General features: G+C 46.2%; 2 protein-coding genes across 2 annotated transcripts; both read left to right on the top strand.

The window, feature by feature from the left end:
• Positions 1-962: 962 nt before the first annotated feature.
• LOC125552359 (Endomembrane protein 70 protein family) lies at positions 963-5,732 on the top strand. Its single transcript, XM_048715873.2, has 7 exons — positions 963-1,324; positions 1,797-1,837; positions 1,927-2,512; positions 3,564-3,701; positions 3,821-3,977; positions 4,085-4,569; positions 5,084-5,732. Exons 1-7 carry the CDS (start codon positions 1,170-1,172, stop codon positions 5,301-5,303), a joined length of 1,782 nt encoding a protein of 593 aa, XP_048571830.2. The 5' UTR covers positions 963-1,169; the 3' UTR covers positions 5,304-5,732.
• A 969-nt stretch (positions 5,733-6,701) lies between these two features.
• Positions 6,702-8,768, top strand: LOC125552360 (deoxymugineic acid synthase 1-A). Its single transcript, XM_048715874.1, has 3 exons — positions 6,702-7,112; positions 7,852-8,095; positions 8,207-8,768. Exons 1-3 carry the CDS (start codon positions 6,817-6,819, stop codon positions 8,609-8,611), a joined length of 945 nt encoding a protein of 314 aa, XP_048571831.1. The 5' UTR covers positions 6,702-6,816; the 3' UTR covers positions 8,612-8,768.
• The last annotated feature ends 8,821 nt before the right edge of the window (positions 8,769-17,589 follow it).

Here is a 17,589-nt window from a genome sequence, read left to right as displayed (position 1 = left end):
TTTATTTTGTTACTTATTTCCCCCTTCTGTTGAGCAGTTATGTGGACCCTGACGTGGAATACTATCGTTTATTCGGGGGTTGACTAAAGTTCCGTTTGGGATATTGTGATTTCATTAATTAGCGTGGTAAGATGCATATAGATTTCCCTGCAAAAAAAAGAGATGCATATAGATTCTTGTGCCCGTTTCCCTACTTTTGGATTCTTTTTGATACAACTTACCACATAGCACGTGGTTAGATTCTTGTGTCCTTGGTAAGACCTGTCAGTCTTGATGGTTCGATTTTGACTGAGTTCAGGTCAAACTGAAGGGGGTAATTTAGAGCCATTCTGAACAAAGAAGTAGCGCTAAGTGTGCTCACTAATTCCAGTCTCGTTGTGATTGAAACTTTTTCATCATGTGTTTTTTATCGTGTTCATCTTAAACGGTACGGTGCTGATTTCTGAAAGATTGCAATCTAACGGACGGGGTTTTGAATCTCCATCGTCTAGATTTCGGGTGAAAACCCGTCGTCCTTATAGCACCGCCCTTTTTATTGTGTGTGGATCTGGAAATGTTGTCTGTTTTCTACTAGGAGCCTTTCCATGGTGTGTCCAATTATGAAATCCCTTTTTCTGTTTTTAGGAGGCTGTCGGTGGTTGTGCCTTAGGACGCAAAACGCGAGTTCATTAATAATTAACTAACTACTAGCAGTAGTATAGTATACTATGGGCGTAACGAGATTTGATAATGCGGTCAGGCCAAAAAGGTGGTAAAGAGACTTGCACCAGACTCCTCCACCCGGGGGAGCCAGAGCGACCGACGCGTCGACCAAATTGTGGGTTCGCTAGCTGACCAATGCGCACAAAGGCGAGCCAATCGAGTGGCACATCGCCACCTTCCGCCACCACCCAACCCAACCATCACGAGAGAGAGAGAGTGAGGAAAAAAAAAAAAAAGAGAACGCCATCCGAGAAGGACCTGAGCCAAACCCACCCCGCGGCCAGAGGCCAGAGCCAGATCTCCTTCCATCCTTCCTTCCTCCTCCGGCGCCCTCTTCTATTTCTATTAAGAAGGAAGGAAAGCAAGCAGGGCGCCACTCAGATCTCTCCGCCCCTTCCTCGCCCCCCTCGTGCCCCCCACCCTCTCGTCAACGCCGCCCCGCCCGAGGAGAGGAGGAAGGACGAGCCATGGCATCGCCGGCCGCGCGCGCGGCCTCGGCGCTCCTCCTCCTGCTCGCCCTCGCCGTCGCCGGCGTCCTCTCCGACGGCTCCGACCACCGCTACAAGCTCGGCGACCCCGTCCCGCTCTACGCCAACAAGGTCGGCCCCTTCCACAACCCCAGGTCAGCCAGATCTCCCTCCCATCCCTCCCATCCCTCCCTCCCTCCCCCAGATCCCTTTCGGTTCATTCCCTGTCCGTGCGTGGGGGGTCGTCGGATCCGTCGGGTTCCGCGGGAGAGTGCGCCGTGCCGTCTATTGCTCCGGTCTGATACAATGGTCTGGGTTGGAGGGTTTACGCTGCGTCACGATGGTCAGCACCGCCTAGTTTCGGGGGAGATCTGGCGGAGAGCTCCGGGGGTGGTGGATTGGGCGGCATCGCAACTGGTTCAGTGCGCTCCGGATCTCCTTCACGTAGGCTTCTATTTATGTCTGTCTTCAGTAGAGTGTCGGTTGTTATTGGTTCGGGCGCCAATTTTGGATGTATCGAACGAACACTTTTGTCTGCAGCGTTAGGAACCGGATCTGTTTGCTAAAGCAGATTTCTGCCCCTCTACAAACGTAGTAATCCTCACGCCTTGCTTCCTTTCCTTGCAGCGAGACGTACCGCTACTTCGACCTCCCCTTCTGCTCCCCGGGTTAGTTCCTCACCATTCCGTCACTTGCTTGGTTTAGTAAGTTCTCTCTCGAACTATGTAATGCTTATTATGTGTGGCTTTGATTTCAGAGAAAGTGAAGGAGAAGAGCGAGGCCCTCGGCGAGGTCCTCAATGGGGATCGGTTGGTCGATGCACCCTACAAGCTTGATTTCCGCACGGATCATGATTCCAAGGCGGTTTGCCCCAAGAAGCTTACCAAGGAGGACGTGGCCAAGTTCCGGAATGCCGTAGCCAAGGACTACTACTTCCAGATGTACTACGATGATCTCCCATTGTGGGGATTCATCGGTAAGGTCGAGAAGGGAGGCAAGCCTGACCCGAGCGAGTGGAAGTACTACCTCTACAGGCACATTATCTTTGACATCCTCTACAACAACGACCGTGTCATTGAGATCAATGTGCATACCGACCAGAGTGCACTGGTTGACCTGACAGAGGACAAGGAGGTTAATGTGGACTTCCTTTACACTGTCAAGTGGAAGGAGACACCTACACCGTTCGAGAAGAGGATGGAGAAGTATTCCAGCTCCTCCAACATGCCGCATCACTTGGAGGTCCATTGGTTCTCCATTATAAATTCTTGTGTTACGGTCCTTCTCCTCACAGGGTTCTTGGCAACAATCCTCATGCGAGTTCTGAAGAATGATTTTGTTAAGTAAGTTTCCACCAAACTTCATTTATGTGAATAACCGATTCACTATTGCTTCTACAATGTTAAGTTTTGGTGTACCCCTACTGCATTGCCATACATTACAGAAACAAACAAACTCACGTCATAGGCTTTGTTTTATTCCTCAGTTCTTACTGCAAAATACTCATGATACATTTCCATGAAACATATCTGAAAGACTGTTTAGGGCCTGTTTGAATAGTATTATTCCGATAACGCAGGGATATACTATTTTTTTGCAATTGCAATGTCATGTGATTAAGTTTGCACCGAAGGTTGTTTGATTGCACCATAGGAAAAACAAAGGAATCTTTCCAATAGGTTTCAAGTCAATGGGTCAAGTCCTACAAATCAAACAGAAGGAAATTTCCTAAGAATCTTTTGAATTAAAGAGTCCCTCTATCTTTTGGCAATCTGTCATGGATATATTTGTTCTCTTGTCGTGAATGGATATATTCTCTTACATCCATTATTCCATTTATCGATCCAGCCTAATTGCTTCCAGCCAGCTCCACCATTGATTCTTCCAGCGCTTATTTCAGCCAGATGTTAGAGATGGCAAAAGTTACTGTCCCTAGATTCTAATTAGAAAAAAGATTTTACAGTCCCCTTCTAAGTTCTCTTGGGTTGCTACTTAGCTCAATTTGGTATGGCTGGATTGTTTTGAATGTCAGCTGGGCAAGCTTTGTGAATGATGTGCAAATCTAGTATCTTTATAGCATTCACATACAAATGTTTGGTCAGAATGCAAGGAAGCAACCTATTGACTGGTTATTAGTTTTTACCTTTAGGTCTATGCTTTATCCCTTATATTGGATGATGTTCTGCAGTTGAGGATGTAGGCCGCTGCATGATGTAGAATAAGTGTATGAAACAGATTACATCATGGACATATTTGTATTTTTCCCATTCTATGATGTAATCTAGCAATGGATTGACTGTGATTTCCTCAGTTTTGGTCTTCTCTATTGATATATTAAGAGCATCGATTGCATTTCTTTTCTATGTTTCTGAACATCATATATATTATTTGAAGGTATGCCCATGATGAGGAAGCAGCTGATGACCAAGAAGAGTCTGGATGGAAGTATATTCATGGTGATGTCTTCCGGTTCCCCAAGAACAAGTCATTGTTTTCGGCTGCTCTTGGCACTGGAACTCAACTGTTTGCTCTGTAAGTGCTGATGCATTCTTTTTTGGCTTTTATACTATTACCATACCGTGCATAAAATAAAAATCATTTAGTTATCCCTTGGATTGCACATATCTAATGATCTTATTTGGACATGGCAGAACAACCTTTATATTCCTGCTTGCCCTCGTTGGAGTATTCTACCCTTACAATCGTGGTGCCCTTTTCACCGCATTGGTCGTCATCTATGCACTCACCTCAGGAATTGCTGGTTACATTGCAACCTCTTTCTATTGCCAGCTAGAGGGAACGAACTGGGTATGTGTTGATATCCCTAGATTATTCTGTTTAGTTGATATTTTCGAAAGCATGCATTATATTTGTTCTATAGTTCTAACACTATGATTTTATGCTTGTATTCTCAGGTGAGGAACTTGCTACTGACAGGATGCCTGTTTTGTGGACCTCTCTTCCTGACATTCTGTTTCTTGAACACTGTTGCCATTGCTTATAGTGCAACAGCAGCATTGCCGTTTGGCACCATCTGTGTCATTGTGCTGATCTGGACCTTAGTCACATTCCCTCTACTAGTTTTGGGAGGCATTGCTGGTAAAAACAGCAAGAGTGAATTCCAAGCTCCTTGCCGTACCACCAAATACCCTAGGGAGATTCCTCCACTTCCCTGGTACCGGACAACAGTTCCGCAGATGGCTATGGCTGGATTTTTGCCTTTCAGTGCTATATATATCGAGCTGTACTACATCTTTGCTAGTGTTTGGGGCCACCGAATTTACACAATCTACAGCATTCTCTTCATAGTCTTCATCATCCTACTTATTGTCACTGCCTTCATCACTGTTGCGCTGACATACTTCCAGCTTGCTGCTGAAGACCATGAGTGGTGGTGGAGGTACAGCCATTTTTCTTATCACCATAATTTTGGCACTGGAATTGCAGCTTATTAGCAACATTATGGCATTAGTAAAGTTTGTTACAACTCATGAGTTCCTGAAATCTGTTACACTTCCTGATCTGGAGTCATGCTTTTTCAACCACAAGTCATGTTCTTACATGTAAACGTCATGAATACATTGTCATGGATACTGCATATGTTGATATGCTACAAACTTGGCATATAACATATCAGCATACATATTTTTTTTGTTGATGCAGATACATATTTAAATGTTTTAGAGATGATTGTCCAGATAAAGTACTTACAATAATTGTACCCTATTAAATTTTTATCCGTTTTCCATCACTAGGAGGCGAGCTCTGCTCTGGTTAAATGACCGATCAAACAGATTATCAGCACTTTTGAAAGATGCCCATCCAACCAACAGCCATTTTTGCTTTTCCCTTTTCTGTTGGAAAATATTGTCATTGTGGTGCTGAACATTTTTTTTGTAAATTTTTCTAAACAGGTCATTCCTATGCGGAGGATCAACTGGATTTTTCGTCTATGGCTACTGTCTGTACTACTACTACGCGCGATCGGATATGTCTGGCTTCATGCAGACCTCATTCTTCTTTGGGTACATGGCGTGCATCTGCTATGCATTCTTCCTGATGCTGGGTATGGTGGGCTTCCGTGCCGCCTTGTTCTTTGTTCGGCACATATACAAGTCGATCAAGTGTGAGTAAAGTGTTGTTGGAGGATGAAGAGCAGCAAGCAGCAGAGTTGTACTCCTTTTTGGTGCCGCTAAGAAGTCCCAGTATAGAAAAGGTTAGCTCTCGCGTGCAACAGGAAGCAACTAGAAGAGATTGGCATGTTTGAGATTAGGCCATTATTCATAGGAAGAGGTAATGAACCTATAAAATTTCTTGTCATTGTGCGACCGGTATGATGAACCGTCTTTCCTTTGATCCCCCCCCATGTATTATGTGACGTCCAGACAGTATTACTTTGTTGAACCATAACCTATATAAATTTCTGTGGAAGTTCCTATGGCAGAATAACACACGTGTAGAGATGATGCCTCAAGAAGGGCATGTCCAGTCGATCTGTACCGTTGTACTCCTACTACTCTGTATCCTATGCGTTCTGGTTATATATTGTCAGGTTTTGAAACAGTATTTTCTTTGCAAACCTGGCAAAGTTTCTGCTGTATTTTAGCAATGAGCTGAATGTTGTCATCGCTGGTTTGCAAAACCATGGTCAAGCACATCTGAAGGTCCTCTTATTTATTTGTTCATTCATAACCATTTTTTCACATAATTGGTACAGATTACAGAAGCAATCATAATGTAGGAAATGTCAAATCTGGGCTAAATGTACAGTCTATTAGAGAGAAAAAGGAAAACATGAAGGAGAGATCAATACTCTACTCCATGTTACACTGGCGATATCTTTAGGAAAATGCCATGGAATTAATGGACTAGTGTGACATTTCAACTGCTGCTTTGCTTATTTTTGGCTAAAGCATGGTGATGCAGGCATGGACTTGGCTGTGGCCTCGTGCCGGTTCTAGCTGGATGGCATGATCAGCGCCTTTCTTTTCGAGAGCCGCATCGCCCAAATCGTAAAAACGGACGCAGAAAGCACGCTGCGTCGGACTAGGCCCTGTTTGGTTCCAAATAAGTCACCAACTGCCCTGTTTGGTTCCAAATAAGTCACCAACTTATAAGTTAAAAAGTGTAAAAAGTGACTTATTTTACCAAACGGACCCAACTTATAAGTCACTCCAATTTATAAGTCATAAGTTGCTCCACCCCAACTTAAAACTTATAAGTTACCCCTTTTGCATGGGTCCCACCACCTTTACATAAAAAAACAAGATAGGAAGATGTGTTCAGGTGATTTATAAGTCAGGTGACAACCAAACAGGTGTGACTTATAAGTCATTGGTTTAAGTTACCTGACTTATAAGTTAGGTGAATTATTGAAACCAAACAGGCCCTAACACTCCCAAAATTTCCGCATCTTTAATCGGCCAAAAGCTTGCACCGACCCGAGGAGCTCAACCACTCCAATCACTACCAGTGAGCCGAGGCACGTCTCACGCCGTCAACGCCTCGGAAGAGCGCATATATGCGGCGTATCCCGCAGACTGGACTCCCACAGTATTAACCCCAGGCACGCCTCCCGCTGCAACCAACCCGAGTTCTTCCACCCTGCACAGAATCTCAGCCCAACCCACAGGTCTCGACTCAAGCCATGGGCGCCGGCGACAAGACGGCCGCGGGCATGCCGCGCATCGGCATGGGCACGGCGGTGCAGGGGCCCAAGCCGGACCCCATCCGCCGCGCCGTCCTCCGCGCCATCGAGGTAGGGTACCGTCACTTCGACACGGCGGCGCACTACGAGACCGAGGCCCCCATCGGCGAGGCCGCCGCCGAGGCCGTGCGCTCCGGCGCCGTCGCCTCCCGGGACGACCTCTTCATCACCTCCAAGCTCTGGTGCAGCGACGCGCACCGCGACAGGGTCGTCCCCGCCCTCAGGCAGACGCTCCGGTACGGCGCCCATCTCCCGCTCTTCCTCAGATTTCGCTTGGATCTCATGATAATGAGAAAGCCTGTGCTCTAGGGTCCGTCGTGTAGCACTGAGATAGTAGCATTACAGCTATTCTGTTTGTGATTAATTGTGGCCTAAAAATCATGGAACCAATTGTCAATCTGAACAATCGCCGCTGAAGCAAAACCTATAAAATACTGAAAAGAGACATACATAATACTACTACGCTAGATAATAATACTACATGGTACTAATTGCATAGCGTAGTACTCCAACTGACCGTTTGAAAATCACTAGGAAGGAGTGAAATGGGCTTGACAGGCATGCCGGGTACTTCGCTGGTCTCGAGGCCGTAAGATTGTCACTTTGATGTGCACCTATCTTTCAGGCATATCAGTTGAGCCCACACATCAACGGTGTCGGTCCAAGTTCCAACAAACGTGGATCATTCTCACACACCACACTGATCTGATCTGACAACCTGAACAAGAAACCCAGTAGAAATTCACTGTCGGGTAAAGCCAACATTGCAATTCCCAGAAGACGCTAGCTGGAGTAAGCTAGCTTAGCCTTAGCTAGCTCCAAATACAGATCAAATCAGTCCTGTCGTGCATAATCGATCGACGTGCACTGTTGCGCCATCGTGTAACTGATCTAGTACTATTATTGGTTAGAGATGGCCTCTGACAGGAATTACTACTTAACCACGGCGCATCCGCGTAATGAATGACACTGCAGGAATCTCCAGATGGAGCACGTGGACCTGTACCTCGTCCACTGGCCGGTGTCCATGAAGCCCGGGCGGTTCAAGGCCCCCTTCACGGCGGAGGACTTCGTGCCGTTCGACATGCGGGCCGTGTGGGAGGCCATGGAGGAGTGCCATAGGCTGGGCCTCGCCAAGGCCATCGGCGTCGCCAATTTCTCCTGCAAGAAGCTTGAGACCCTCCTCTCCTTCGCCACCATCCCTCCCACCGTCAATCAGGTCACCTTAACTCCTTACATACATCCAACTAATGTTGTTTATAAACAATGCAGATCGATCATACATACTACCACGAAGTGACAAGTGAGTGACTGATGTGCCATTTTGCAGGTGGAGGTGAACCCGGTGTGGCAGCAGAGGAAGCTGAGGGAGTTCTGCAGGGGCAAGGGCATCCAGCTGTGCGCCTACTCGCCGCTGGGGGCCAAGGGCACGCACTGGGGCAGCGACGCCGTGATGGACGCGGGCGTCCTGCAGGAGATCGCCGCGTACAGGGGCAAGAGTGTGGCGCAGGTGTGCCTGAGGTGGGTGTACGAGCAGGGGGACTGCCTCATCGTCAAGAGCTTCGACGAGGCCCGGATGCGGGAGAACCTGGACGTGGACGGCTGGGAGCTCACCGAGGAGGAGCGCCGCAGGATCGCGGAGATCCCGCAGCGCAAGATCAACCTCGGCAAGCGCTACGTGTCTGAGCACGGGCCCTACAAGTCCCTCGAGGAGCTCTGGGACGGTGAGGTATGAGTGATCACTGGAGAGGCTGGCTGGCCGGTGCGACGGGTTCTGTTGGGTTGTCATCCTTGGCCATGGATGGGTGGTTGATCGGGGGACGATTTCCCTTTGAATAAAATCATGTTCTGCATTGTGTTTCAGTGAATAAATGGAGATGTTTACTACCGGATTTAAGGAGAGTTACTAAGAGATTGGGATCATCTCATCATGTTATTATGCGTACTTTCCTGGCAATGTAAGTTGTTACAATGGCAGAACAAAAAGAAGGTGTGTAAATAAAGAGAGGCAGCGGCGTCGGGTTTGATCATGGGCCGTATGCCGCATGCGCGCGACGCAAGCATCTGCTTGGACATGACCAAGCAACTGGACCGCTTGCCAGGCTTGTCGTATGATAATGGGTGGCAGAGCAGCCCAGTGCCGGCTAGCCGTCGTGCCAGCCAACCGGCCGGGCCCGACAATGCCGGCGAAGTGCCGTGCGGGGCGCAGCCCTTTAGCTAGCTCTTGCTTCTCTCTCTCTAAAAAAAAAGGGTAGCTCTTGATCGGCGAACGGGTGACTAGCACGACCAGTCAGATGTTGCAGTGCCGGTGCTAGGTAACGTACGTCAAATGTGTGAGAAGTTATATTTTTGAAATGTAACAAATAATAAACGAATCCCAAAAATTCAGTACTACTACTGCTAGTCTGCTACTACTACCCATTTCGGCACCTGAAATACTCCGCTACTGATGTCCATGTCTGTTAGTTCTGAACACTCCGAGAATTCAAACGAAAAAGGGCATACACTAAGCATAAATCTTTGCTAGTTCCACTGCACATTTGTTATATTTTTGAAGAAAAACCTCAAGAGGCCAAGAAGCCAGTGTAACACAAATCAAATACTCCAAGGTCCAAACTAGGTCCCCCCTTAATCGTCTGGGACTTAATTACTCAAGTTACTGAATACATTCAAAAGTAAGCATTGGGTTGCTTCAGTTTGGGGAAGGTGACTGCCTAGAAACGCCAAGCTCTTACTTTTGACCCGGGCCAAAGTTTACAGAGGGAATCATGAGGCAAGGCTCAGGCCCCAAGGGTAAACCAGTGGAGCATATTCGCTTCTCTTTAGTTATTACTGCTGCAGTAAAAGTGGCATCCATTGCGTGTGCTTTTGTTTTAACTGGGGGCCGGTTCACAGGGAATTCAGCACCGGGCGAAATGGATTGCAGGTGCTGACCGACCCGACCGACTCGTGCGGTAAAAGCTGTTCACGTTTTAAGGACGCACGCAGGCCAGGAGTAAAGGCGTTTTTTGGTTCCTTTTGCAAAAGAACTTTTTTCAGCCACCCACTGATGCTGCTGCTGCTGGTAGCCTCTGATGCGCTGCTGCCCGAGCCAGCAACCACAGGTACAGTTTGGAGGAGAATGTGTTTTTACTGCGGGAGGGATTGCTTCTATAGTAAGAAAAACACAATGGAATTGGGACGATTCTCTCAAAATAGAATAGGCTTTTGCCCCACTTTATAAATAAAGCGACCACCAAATTCATACAATGAGTAGCAAACCACCGAGATAAGAAAAGTTTGTTGTGGCATCAGCACAAGCACACCCAAATAAAGCATAAGAGAAAGATAGAAAAAAGACCACCAAGTGTCCACAACATCAGGGGTCTGCAGCGAAGAAAGGCGGCAAGCAGTGACATGCAGCTTGTCCAACATTTGCCCCAGCCGGTCGCGGTCTCGCTGCCTAGCCAGTGGGTGCCAATGTTGCAAGAACGCAATAAATTTGAAGAATGAGTCAGAGGTGTGCCTAAGAAAGACCCGCTCAATTACCATCTTGTTAAGCATCGCCCAAAGTGTCCAAGCTAACGCCGTGAAAACTAGCCAGGAGAGACGCCTCTTCCTACCGGTCTGGACCGCTATGGACCGGAGGAATCCGACTAGGTTCGGAGCCTCCCAATAGGGCCCGAGCGCCGTCCAGACAAAACTCCAAAGCGCCAGCCGATGTGCATGAGAAGAGGATGTGGGCCTCCGTCTCCGGTACCCCACAAAGGGGACATAACCCATTGCCCGGGCCATTCCTCTTGAGTACCTCTGTCCATGATGGGAGGCGATCCCTCAACAATTGCCACACAAATATTTTGATCTTCAAGGGTAGGGGCGCGATCCAAGTAATAGTCGGCCTATGCCACATCGCGTGGTAGGTCGAGGCAACAGAGAAATCTCCTGAGGGAGTGAGGCTCCACGAAGCGGTGTCCGGGTAGACTGCGAGCACCGGTTGGAGAGCCGCACACGGATTAGCCCACTCCAACACCTCCACTGGCCCAAAAGAGTGACGGAACAAGATGTTCCATTGACCATTTTAAACCACCGCGGAGACTAAGAGCAACAGATCCACGCAAATGACAAACAACTTTGGAAAGTGCATAACGGGGCTCCGTCAACCTAGCGGTCTAGCCAAAACATGGCACCCTCGCCTTTACTAATAGAAAAGGACAGTCCAGACAAATATCATGTTTGATCTTCTGGATTGAGTTCCAAAGTTGGGAACCCTCTGAGCATATGCACATAAGAAGCAGCAAGCCCCGAAGGTACTTTGCTTGAAGAAGCTGCAACCAAAGGCCCCCTTCCCCTCGGATGATCCGCCAGACCCACCTAAGCATGAGGGACACGTTCATATGTTGGGAGGCAAGGATGCCCAACCCCTTAGGCCCGTTGACAAGAAGATGTCAGCCCACTTCACCATGTAGTATTTCTGTCGACTGTTCACCGCTTGCCAGAAGAAACTTGAGAGGTCTTTATCGAATGAGCTATGCACTCCCTCCTGTAAGATGTACAACCCCCCACATATACATGGGGATGCTATAGAGATTAGGGTCAACCAAGATTGTCTTACTACCCTTGGAAGTAAACCGCCTGCACCACAGTTCGTCCCACGTGACGACGTTCCCCATAAGAGGGTCAAACTCGCTCAGAAGAACCCTCAAGTCAGACATATGCATGCCCAAATACTCTACGGGAAAGGCGGCCAACCTACAATTCAGGTTGTCCGCAACCCGCTGATGTTTGGCTTCAAAATAGCCTAAAACAACCACCTCGCCCTTGTCAAAATTTATCTCCAGCCCAGACATGGCTTCAAAGAAAAGGAGGAACTTAAGGTTCACGATGTCCAGGTCTGAGCCCTCTGCCATAATCGTGGTATCATTCGCATACTGCAGATGTGTGACTCCACCCCTAGGGTTTAGGTGACTACTACACTTGTGAGGTGGCCGACCATTCTACCTTTATCTAGGATGGTCGCAAGGGCGTCCATTGCAAAGTTGAAGAGGAGGGGGAAATAGGATCCGCCTGCCTCACCCTCTCGAGGAACGGAAGAAGGAGCCGACCTCCTGATACATCTCCAATGTATTTATAATTTTTGATTGTTTTATGCTATTATATTACCAATCTTGGATGCTTTATATGAAATTTTATATCATTTTTGGTAACTAACCTATTAACTCAGTGCCCAGTGCTAGTTACTGTTTTTTGCTTGTTTTTGGCTTTTCAAAAAATAAGTACCAAATGAAGTCTAAACACGATGAAACTTTATGGTGATTTTTTATGGACCAGAAGGGACCCTAGAATGTTCGGGAGGAGTCCAGAAGATCTACCGGAGAGCCACGAGCTCACACGGCGCGCCCCTAGGGGTGGGATGCCACCTGAGCTCGTGGGTCACACACAGCTCCGTTTGACCAAATTCCAGTACTATAAATTCCCATAAATCCCCAAACCAACAGAGAGTCACCCGAAATAACTTTTCCGCCGTTGCAAGCTTATGTTCTTCCGCGATCACATCTAGAGGCCTTTTCCGGTACGCTGTCGGAGGGGAAATCGATCACGGAGGGCTTCTACATCAACCTTGTTGCCCTACCGATGATGTGTGAGTAGTTCACCACATACCTATGGGTCCATAGCTAGTAGCTAGATGGCCTTTTCTCTTTCTTTGATCCTTAATACAATGTTCTCCTCGATCTTCTTGGAGTTATATCCAGTGTAATTGATGACCCGCAAGTATAGGGGGTGAATCCTAGTCCTTTCGATAAGTAAGAGTGTCGAACCCAACGAGGAGCGGAAGGAAATTACAAGCGGTTTCCAGTAAGCACTGAAATTATTGGTAACAAATAAACATGATGAAAGTGATTAGATGAATTCCCATGTGCCCTCAAGAATTCTTTGCTTACTATAAGAGAAAGTTTTGGCCTGTCCTTTGCTACAAAAAGGATTGGCTACCTTGTTGCACCTTTGTTACTATTGCTATATGTTGCTCGTTACAAATTACCTTGCTATCAAACTATCTGATTCGCGTTCGGTACTTTGATAATTTGATATGTGGGTGGACCGGTGCTCGGGTGCTATTCTTACTTGAACAAGTCCCCCACTTATGATTAGCCCCTCTCGCAAGAATCCGCAACTATGAAATAAGAATTAAGATAAATCTAACCATAGCATGAAACATATCGATCCAATCAACCCCTTATGTAATAGCGCATAAACTAGAGTTTAAGCTTTGTCACTCTAGCAACCCATCATCTAATTACTACTCCATAATGCTTTCCCTTAGGACCAAGTATGGTGAAGTTTCATGTAGTCGACGTTTACATGAAACCACCAAGGGAATTGCAACATACATATCATCAAAATATCGAACGAATACCAAATTCACATGATTACTTATAACAAGACTTCTCCCATGTCCTCCAGAACAAAAGCAACTACTCACAAATCATGCTCATGTTCAAGATTAGAAGGGTATTGAATATCATTAAGGATCTAAACGTATAACCTTCCACCAAATAAACCAACTAGCATCAACTACAAGATGTAATCAACACTAGTAGAGTTTAAGCTTTGTCACTCTAGCATCAACTACCAATATGAGGTTTTGAGACAAAGATTGAAGACAAGAGATGAACTAGGGCTTGACATGAGATGGTGCTGGTGAAGATGTTGATGAAGATTGGTCCTCCCACGATGAGAGGATTGTTTGTGATGTCAATGACTTAGATTTCCCCCACATGTTTAGAGAGAGAGAGATGTGTCGATAAAAACCAAATATGGACATCAGAGCATCATGATCGTTATTATAACAACAATATATCATCATAAAACTTCTCATGAAATAGTGACAATTCATTCACAAGATAAAGTATGAGCCATAAACTTTATTGAAGACTAACAAACTAAGATCTTAGTAACCGAAGCAATTGCACTTTATCATATTATCAAAAAGAGTCTATGTAAGGGCTTTATTTGGCAAGTTCACATACTCAACTATCATTTAGTCTTCTATGATTGCTGACACTCACGGCATATTTATGGAGCAAAAGTTCCAGTCAGACACATAGAAAGATAGGGGCTTATAGTTTCGCCTCCCAACTGTTTACCTCAAGGGTAATGTCAACAATAATAACTCATGATCACTTACATTCAACTGGATACATATGCTTAGATATTTCACCAACACATAATCTTGCCAATAGAGAAAATAAAAAACGGGATAGAGAGGGATACTATTGACTCTTGCATAAAAATAAATAATAAAGTAAAAGATAGGCCCTTCGCAGAGGGAAGCAGAGGTTGCAACACGCCTTTTGTTTTTGGGTGTGCAAGCTCTTAATGTAAAGGAACATCACTTTATATTGCCCCTTGTGACAACAACCTTCATTATGTAGTCTGTTACTTTTATTTCTTCACCATCACAAGATCATACAAAGCTTACTTTCCCTTACAATAAAATATCATACATATTTAGGAGTAATTTTATTGCTTTTGCACCGATGACAACTTGAAGGATCTGATTCAATCCATAGATAGATATAGTGGACTCTCATGACATGAAACTGGGTTTAAGGGTATATCATAGTCCTTTCGATAAGTAAGAGTGTCGAACCCAACGAGGAGCAGAAGGAAATGACAAGCGGTTTTTAGCAAGGTATTCTCTGCAAGCACTGAAATTATCGGTAACAGATAGTTGTGTGATAAGGTAATTCATAACGAGTAACAAGTAACAAAAGTAACTAAGGTGCAGCAAGGTGGCCCAATCCTTTTAGTAGCAAAGGACAAGCCTGGATGAACTCTTATATAAAGCAAAGCGCTCCTGAGGACACATGGGATTTGTTGTCAAGTTTGTTTTCATCATGCTCATATGATTCGCGTTCGTTACTTTGATAATTTGATATGTGGGTGGACCGGTGCTTGGGTGCCGCCCTTCCTTGGACAAGCCTCCCACTTATTATTAACCCCTCTCGCAAGCATCCTCAATTACGAAAGAAGAATTAAGATAAATCTAACCATAGCATGAAACATATGGATACAAATCAACCCCTTATGAAGCAACACATAAACTAGGGTTTAAGCTTCTGTCACTATAGCAACCCATCATCTACTTATTACTTCCCAATGCCTTCCCCTAGGACCAAATCATGGTGAAGTGTCATGTAGTCGACATTCACATAACACCACTAGAGGAAAGACAACATACATCTCATCAAAATATCGAACGAATACCAAATTCACATGATTACTTATAACAAGACTTCTCCCATGTCCTCAGGAACAAACATAACTACTCACAAAGCATATTCATGTTCAAGATCAGAGAAGTATTAATTATTATTAAGGATCTAAAAATATAATCTTCCACCGGATAAACCAACTAGCATCAACTGTTGGAAATATGCCCTAGAGGCAATAATAAAATGGTTATTATTATATTTGTTTGTTCATGATAATTGTCTATTGTTCATTCTATAATTGTGTTATCCGGAAATCGTAATACATGTGTGAATACTTAGACCACAACATGTCCCTAGTGAGCCTCTAGTTGACTAGCTCATTGATCAAAAGATAGTCATGGTTTCCTGACTATGGACATTGGATGTCATTGATAACGGGATCACATCATTAGGAGAATGATGTGATGGACAAGACCCAATCCAAAGCATAGCTCAAAGATCATGTAGTTCGTTTGCTATAGCTTTTCCAAATGTCAAGTATCATTTCCTTAGACCATGAGATTGTGCAACTCCTGGATACCGTAGGAGTGCTCTGGGTGTGCCAAACGTCACAACGTAACTGGATGACTATAAAGGTACACTACAGGTATCTCCGAAAGTGTCTGTTGGGTTGGCACGAATCGAGACTGGGATTTGTCACTCCGTATGACGGAGAGGTATCTCTGGGCCCACTCGGTGATGCATCATCATAATGAGCTCAATGTGACCAAGTGGTTGATCACGGGATCATGCATTACGACACGAGTAAAGTGACTTGCCGGTAACGAGATTGAATGAGGTATTGGGATACCGACGATCGAGTCTCGGGCAAGTAACGTACCGATTGACAAAGGGAATTGTATACAGATTGATTGAATCCTCGACATCGTGGTTCATCCGATGAGATCATCAAGGAGCATGTGGGAGCCAACATGGGTATCTAGATCCCGCTGTTGGTTATTGACCGGAGAGTCATCTCAGTCATGTCTGCGTGTCTCCCGAACCCGTAGGGTCTACACACTTAAGGTTCGGTGACGCTAGGGTTGTTGAGATATTAGTATATGTTAACTCGAAAGTTGTTCGGAGTCCCCGATGAGATCCCAGATGTCACGAGGAGTTCCGGAATGGTCCGGAGATGAAGATTTATATATAGGAAGTCAAGTTTCGGGGGTAATCGGTATTGTACCGGGACCACCGGAAGGGTCCCGGGGGTCCATCGGGTGGGGCCACCTATCCCGGAGGGCCCCATGGGCTGAAGTGGGAGGGGAACCAGCCCCTAGTGGGCTGGTGCGCCCCCCTTGGGCCTCCCCCTGCACCTAGGGTTGGAAACCCTAGGGGTGGGGGCGCCCCACTTGGCTTGGGGGGCAAGCCACCCCCTTGGCCGCCGCCCCCCTTGGAGATTGGATCTCCTAGGGCCGGCGCCCCCCTAGGGACCCTATATATAGTGCGGGAGAGGGAGGGCAGCCGGACCCTAGCCCCTGGCCTCTCCCTCTCCCTCCCGTGACACTCCTCCTTCTCCCTGTGCTTGGCGAAGCCCTGCCGAGATCACCGTTGCTTCCACCACCACGCCATCGTGCTGCTGGATCTTCATCAACCTCTCCTTCCCCCTTGCTGGATCAAGTTGGAGGAGACATCTTCCCAACCGTACGTGTGTTGAACACGGAGGTGCCGTCCGTTGGGCGCTAGGTCATCGGTGATTTGGATCACGACGAGTACGACTCCATCAACCCCGTTCTCTTGAATGCTTCCGCGCGCGATCTACAAGGGTATGTAGATGCACTCCCCTCTCCCTTGTTGCTAGATGACTCCATAGATTGATCTTGGTGATGCATAGAAAATTTTAAAATTCTGCTACGTTCCCCAACAGTGGCATCATGAGCTAGGTCTATGCGTAGTTTCTATGCATGAGTAGAACACAAAGCAGTTGTGGGCGTCGATATTGTCAATTTGCTTGTCGTTACTAGTCTTATCTTGATTCGGCGGCATCGTGGGATGAAGCGGCCCGGACTGACCTTACACGTACGCTTACGTGAGACTGGTTCCACCGATTGACATGCACTAGTTGCATAAGGTGGCTGGCGGGTGTCTGTCTCTCCCACTTTAGTCGTATCGGATTCGATGAAAAGGGTCCTTATGAAGGGTAAATAGAAATTGCCATATCACATTGTGGTTTCGGCGTAGGTAAGAAACGTTCTTGCTAGAAACCTATAGCAGCCACGTAAAAACTTGCAACAACAATTAGAGGACGTCTGACTTGTTTTTGCAGCATGTGCCATGTGATGTGATATGGCCAAAAGGATGTGATGAATGATATATGAGATTGATCATGTTCTTGTAATAGGAATCACGACTTGCATGTCGATGAGTATGACAACCGGCAGGAGCCATAGGAGTTGTATTTATTTATTTATTTATGACCTGCGTGTCAACATAAACGTCATGTAATTACTTTACTTTATTGCTAAAGCGTTAGCCATAGTAG

Source organism: Triticum urartu, chromosome 4A, assembly GCF_056163025.1.
Source record: "Triticum urartu cultivar PI428250 chromosome 4A, HENAU_Tu73, whole genome shotgun sequence".
NCBI classification, from domain to species: Eukaryota; Viridiplantae; Streptophyta; class Magnoliopsida; order Poales; family Poaceae; genus Triticum; species Triticum urartu.
This window is presented reverse-complemented; position numbering and strand designations above follow the sequence as displayed.

Excerpts from the sequence above, each read along its gene's own strand:
- LOC125552359 (XM_048715873.2), top strand. The coding sequence starts at position 1,170 with ATGGCATCGCCGGCCGCGCGCGCGGCCTCGGCGCTCCTCCTCCTGCTC. Across the intron at positions 3,978-4,084 it reads AGCTAGAGGGAACGAACTGG|GTGAGGAACTTGCTACTGAC; the intron begins GTATGTGTTGAT and ends TTGTATTCTCAG. Across the intron at positions 4,570-5,083 it reads GACCATGAGTGGTGGTGGAG|GTCATTCCTATGCGGAGGAT; the intron begins GTACAGCCATTT and ends TTTTCTAAACAG.
- LOC125552360 (XM_048715874.1), top strand. The coding sequence starts at position 6,817 with ATGGGCGCCGGCGACAAGACGGCCGCGGGCATGCCGCGCATCGGCATG. Across the intron at positions 7,113-7,851 it reads GCCCTCAGGCAGACGCTCCG|GAATCTCCAGATGGAGCACG; the intron begins GTACGGCGCCCA and ends ATGACACTGCAG. Across the intron at positions 8,096-8,206 it reads TCCCTCCCACCGTCAATCAG|GTGGAGGTGAACCCGGTGTG; the intron begins GTCACCTTAACT and ends GCCATTTTGCAG.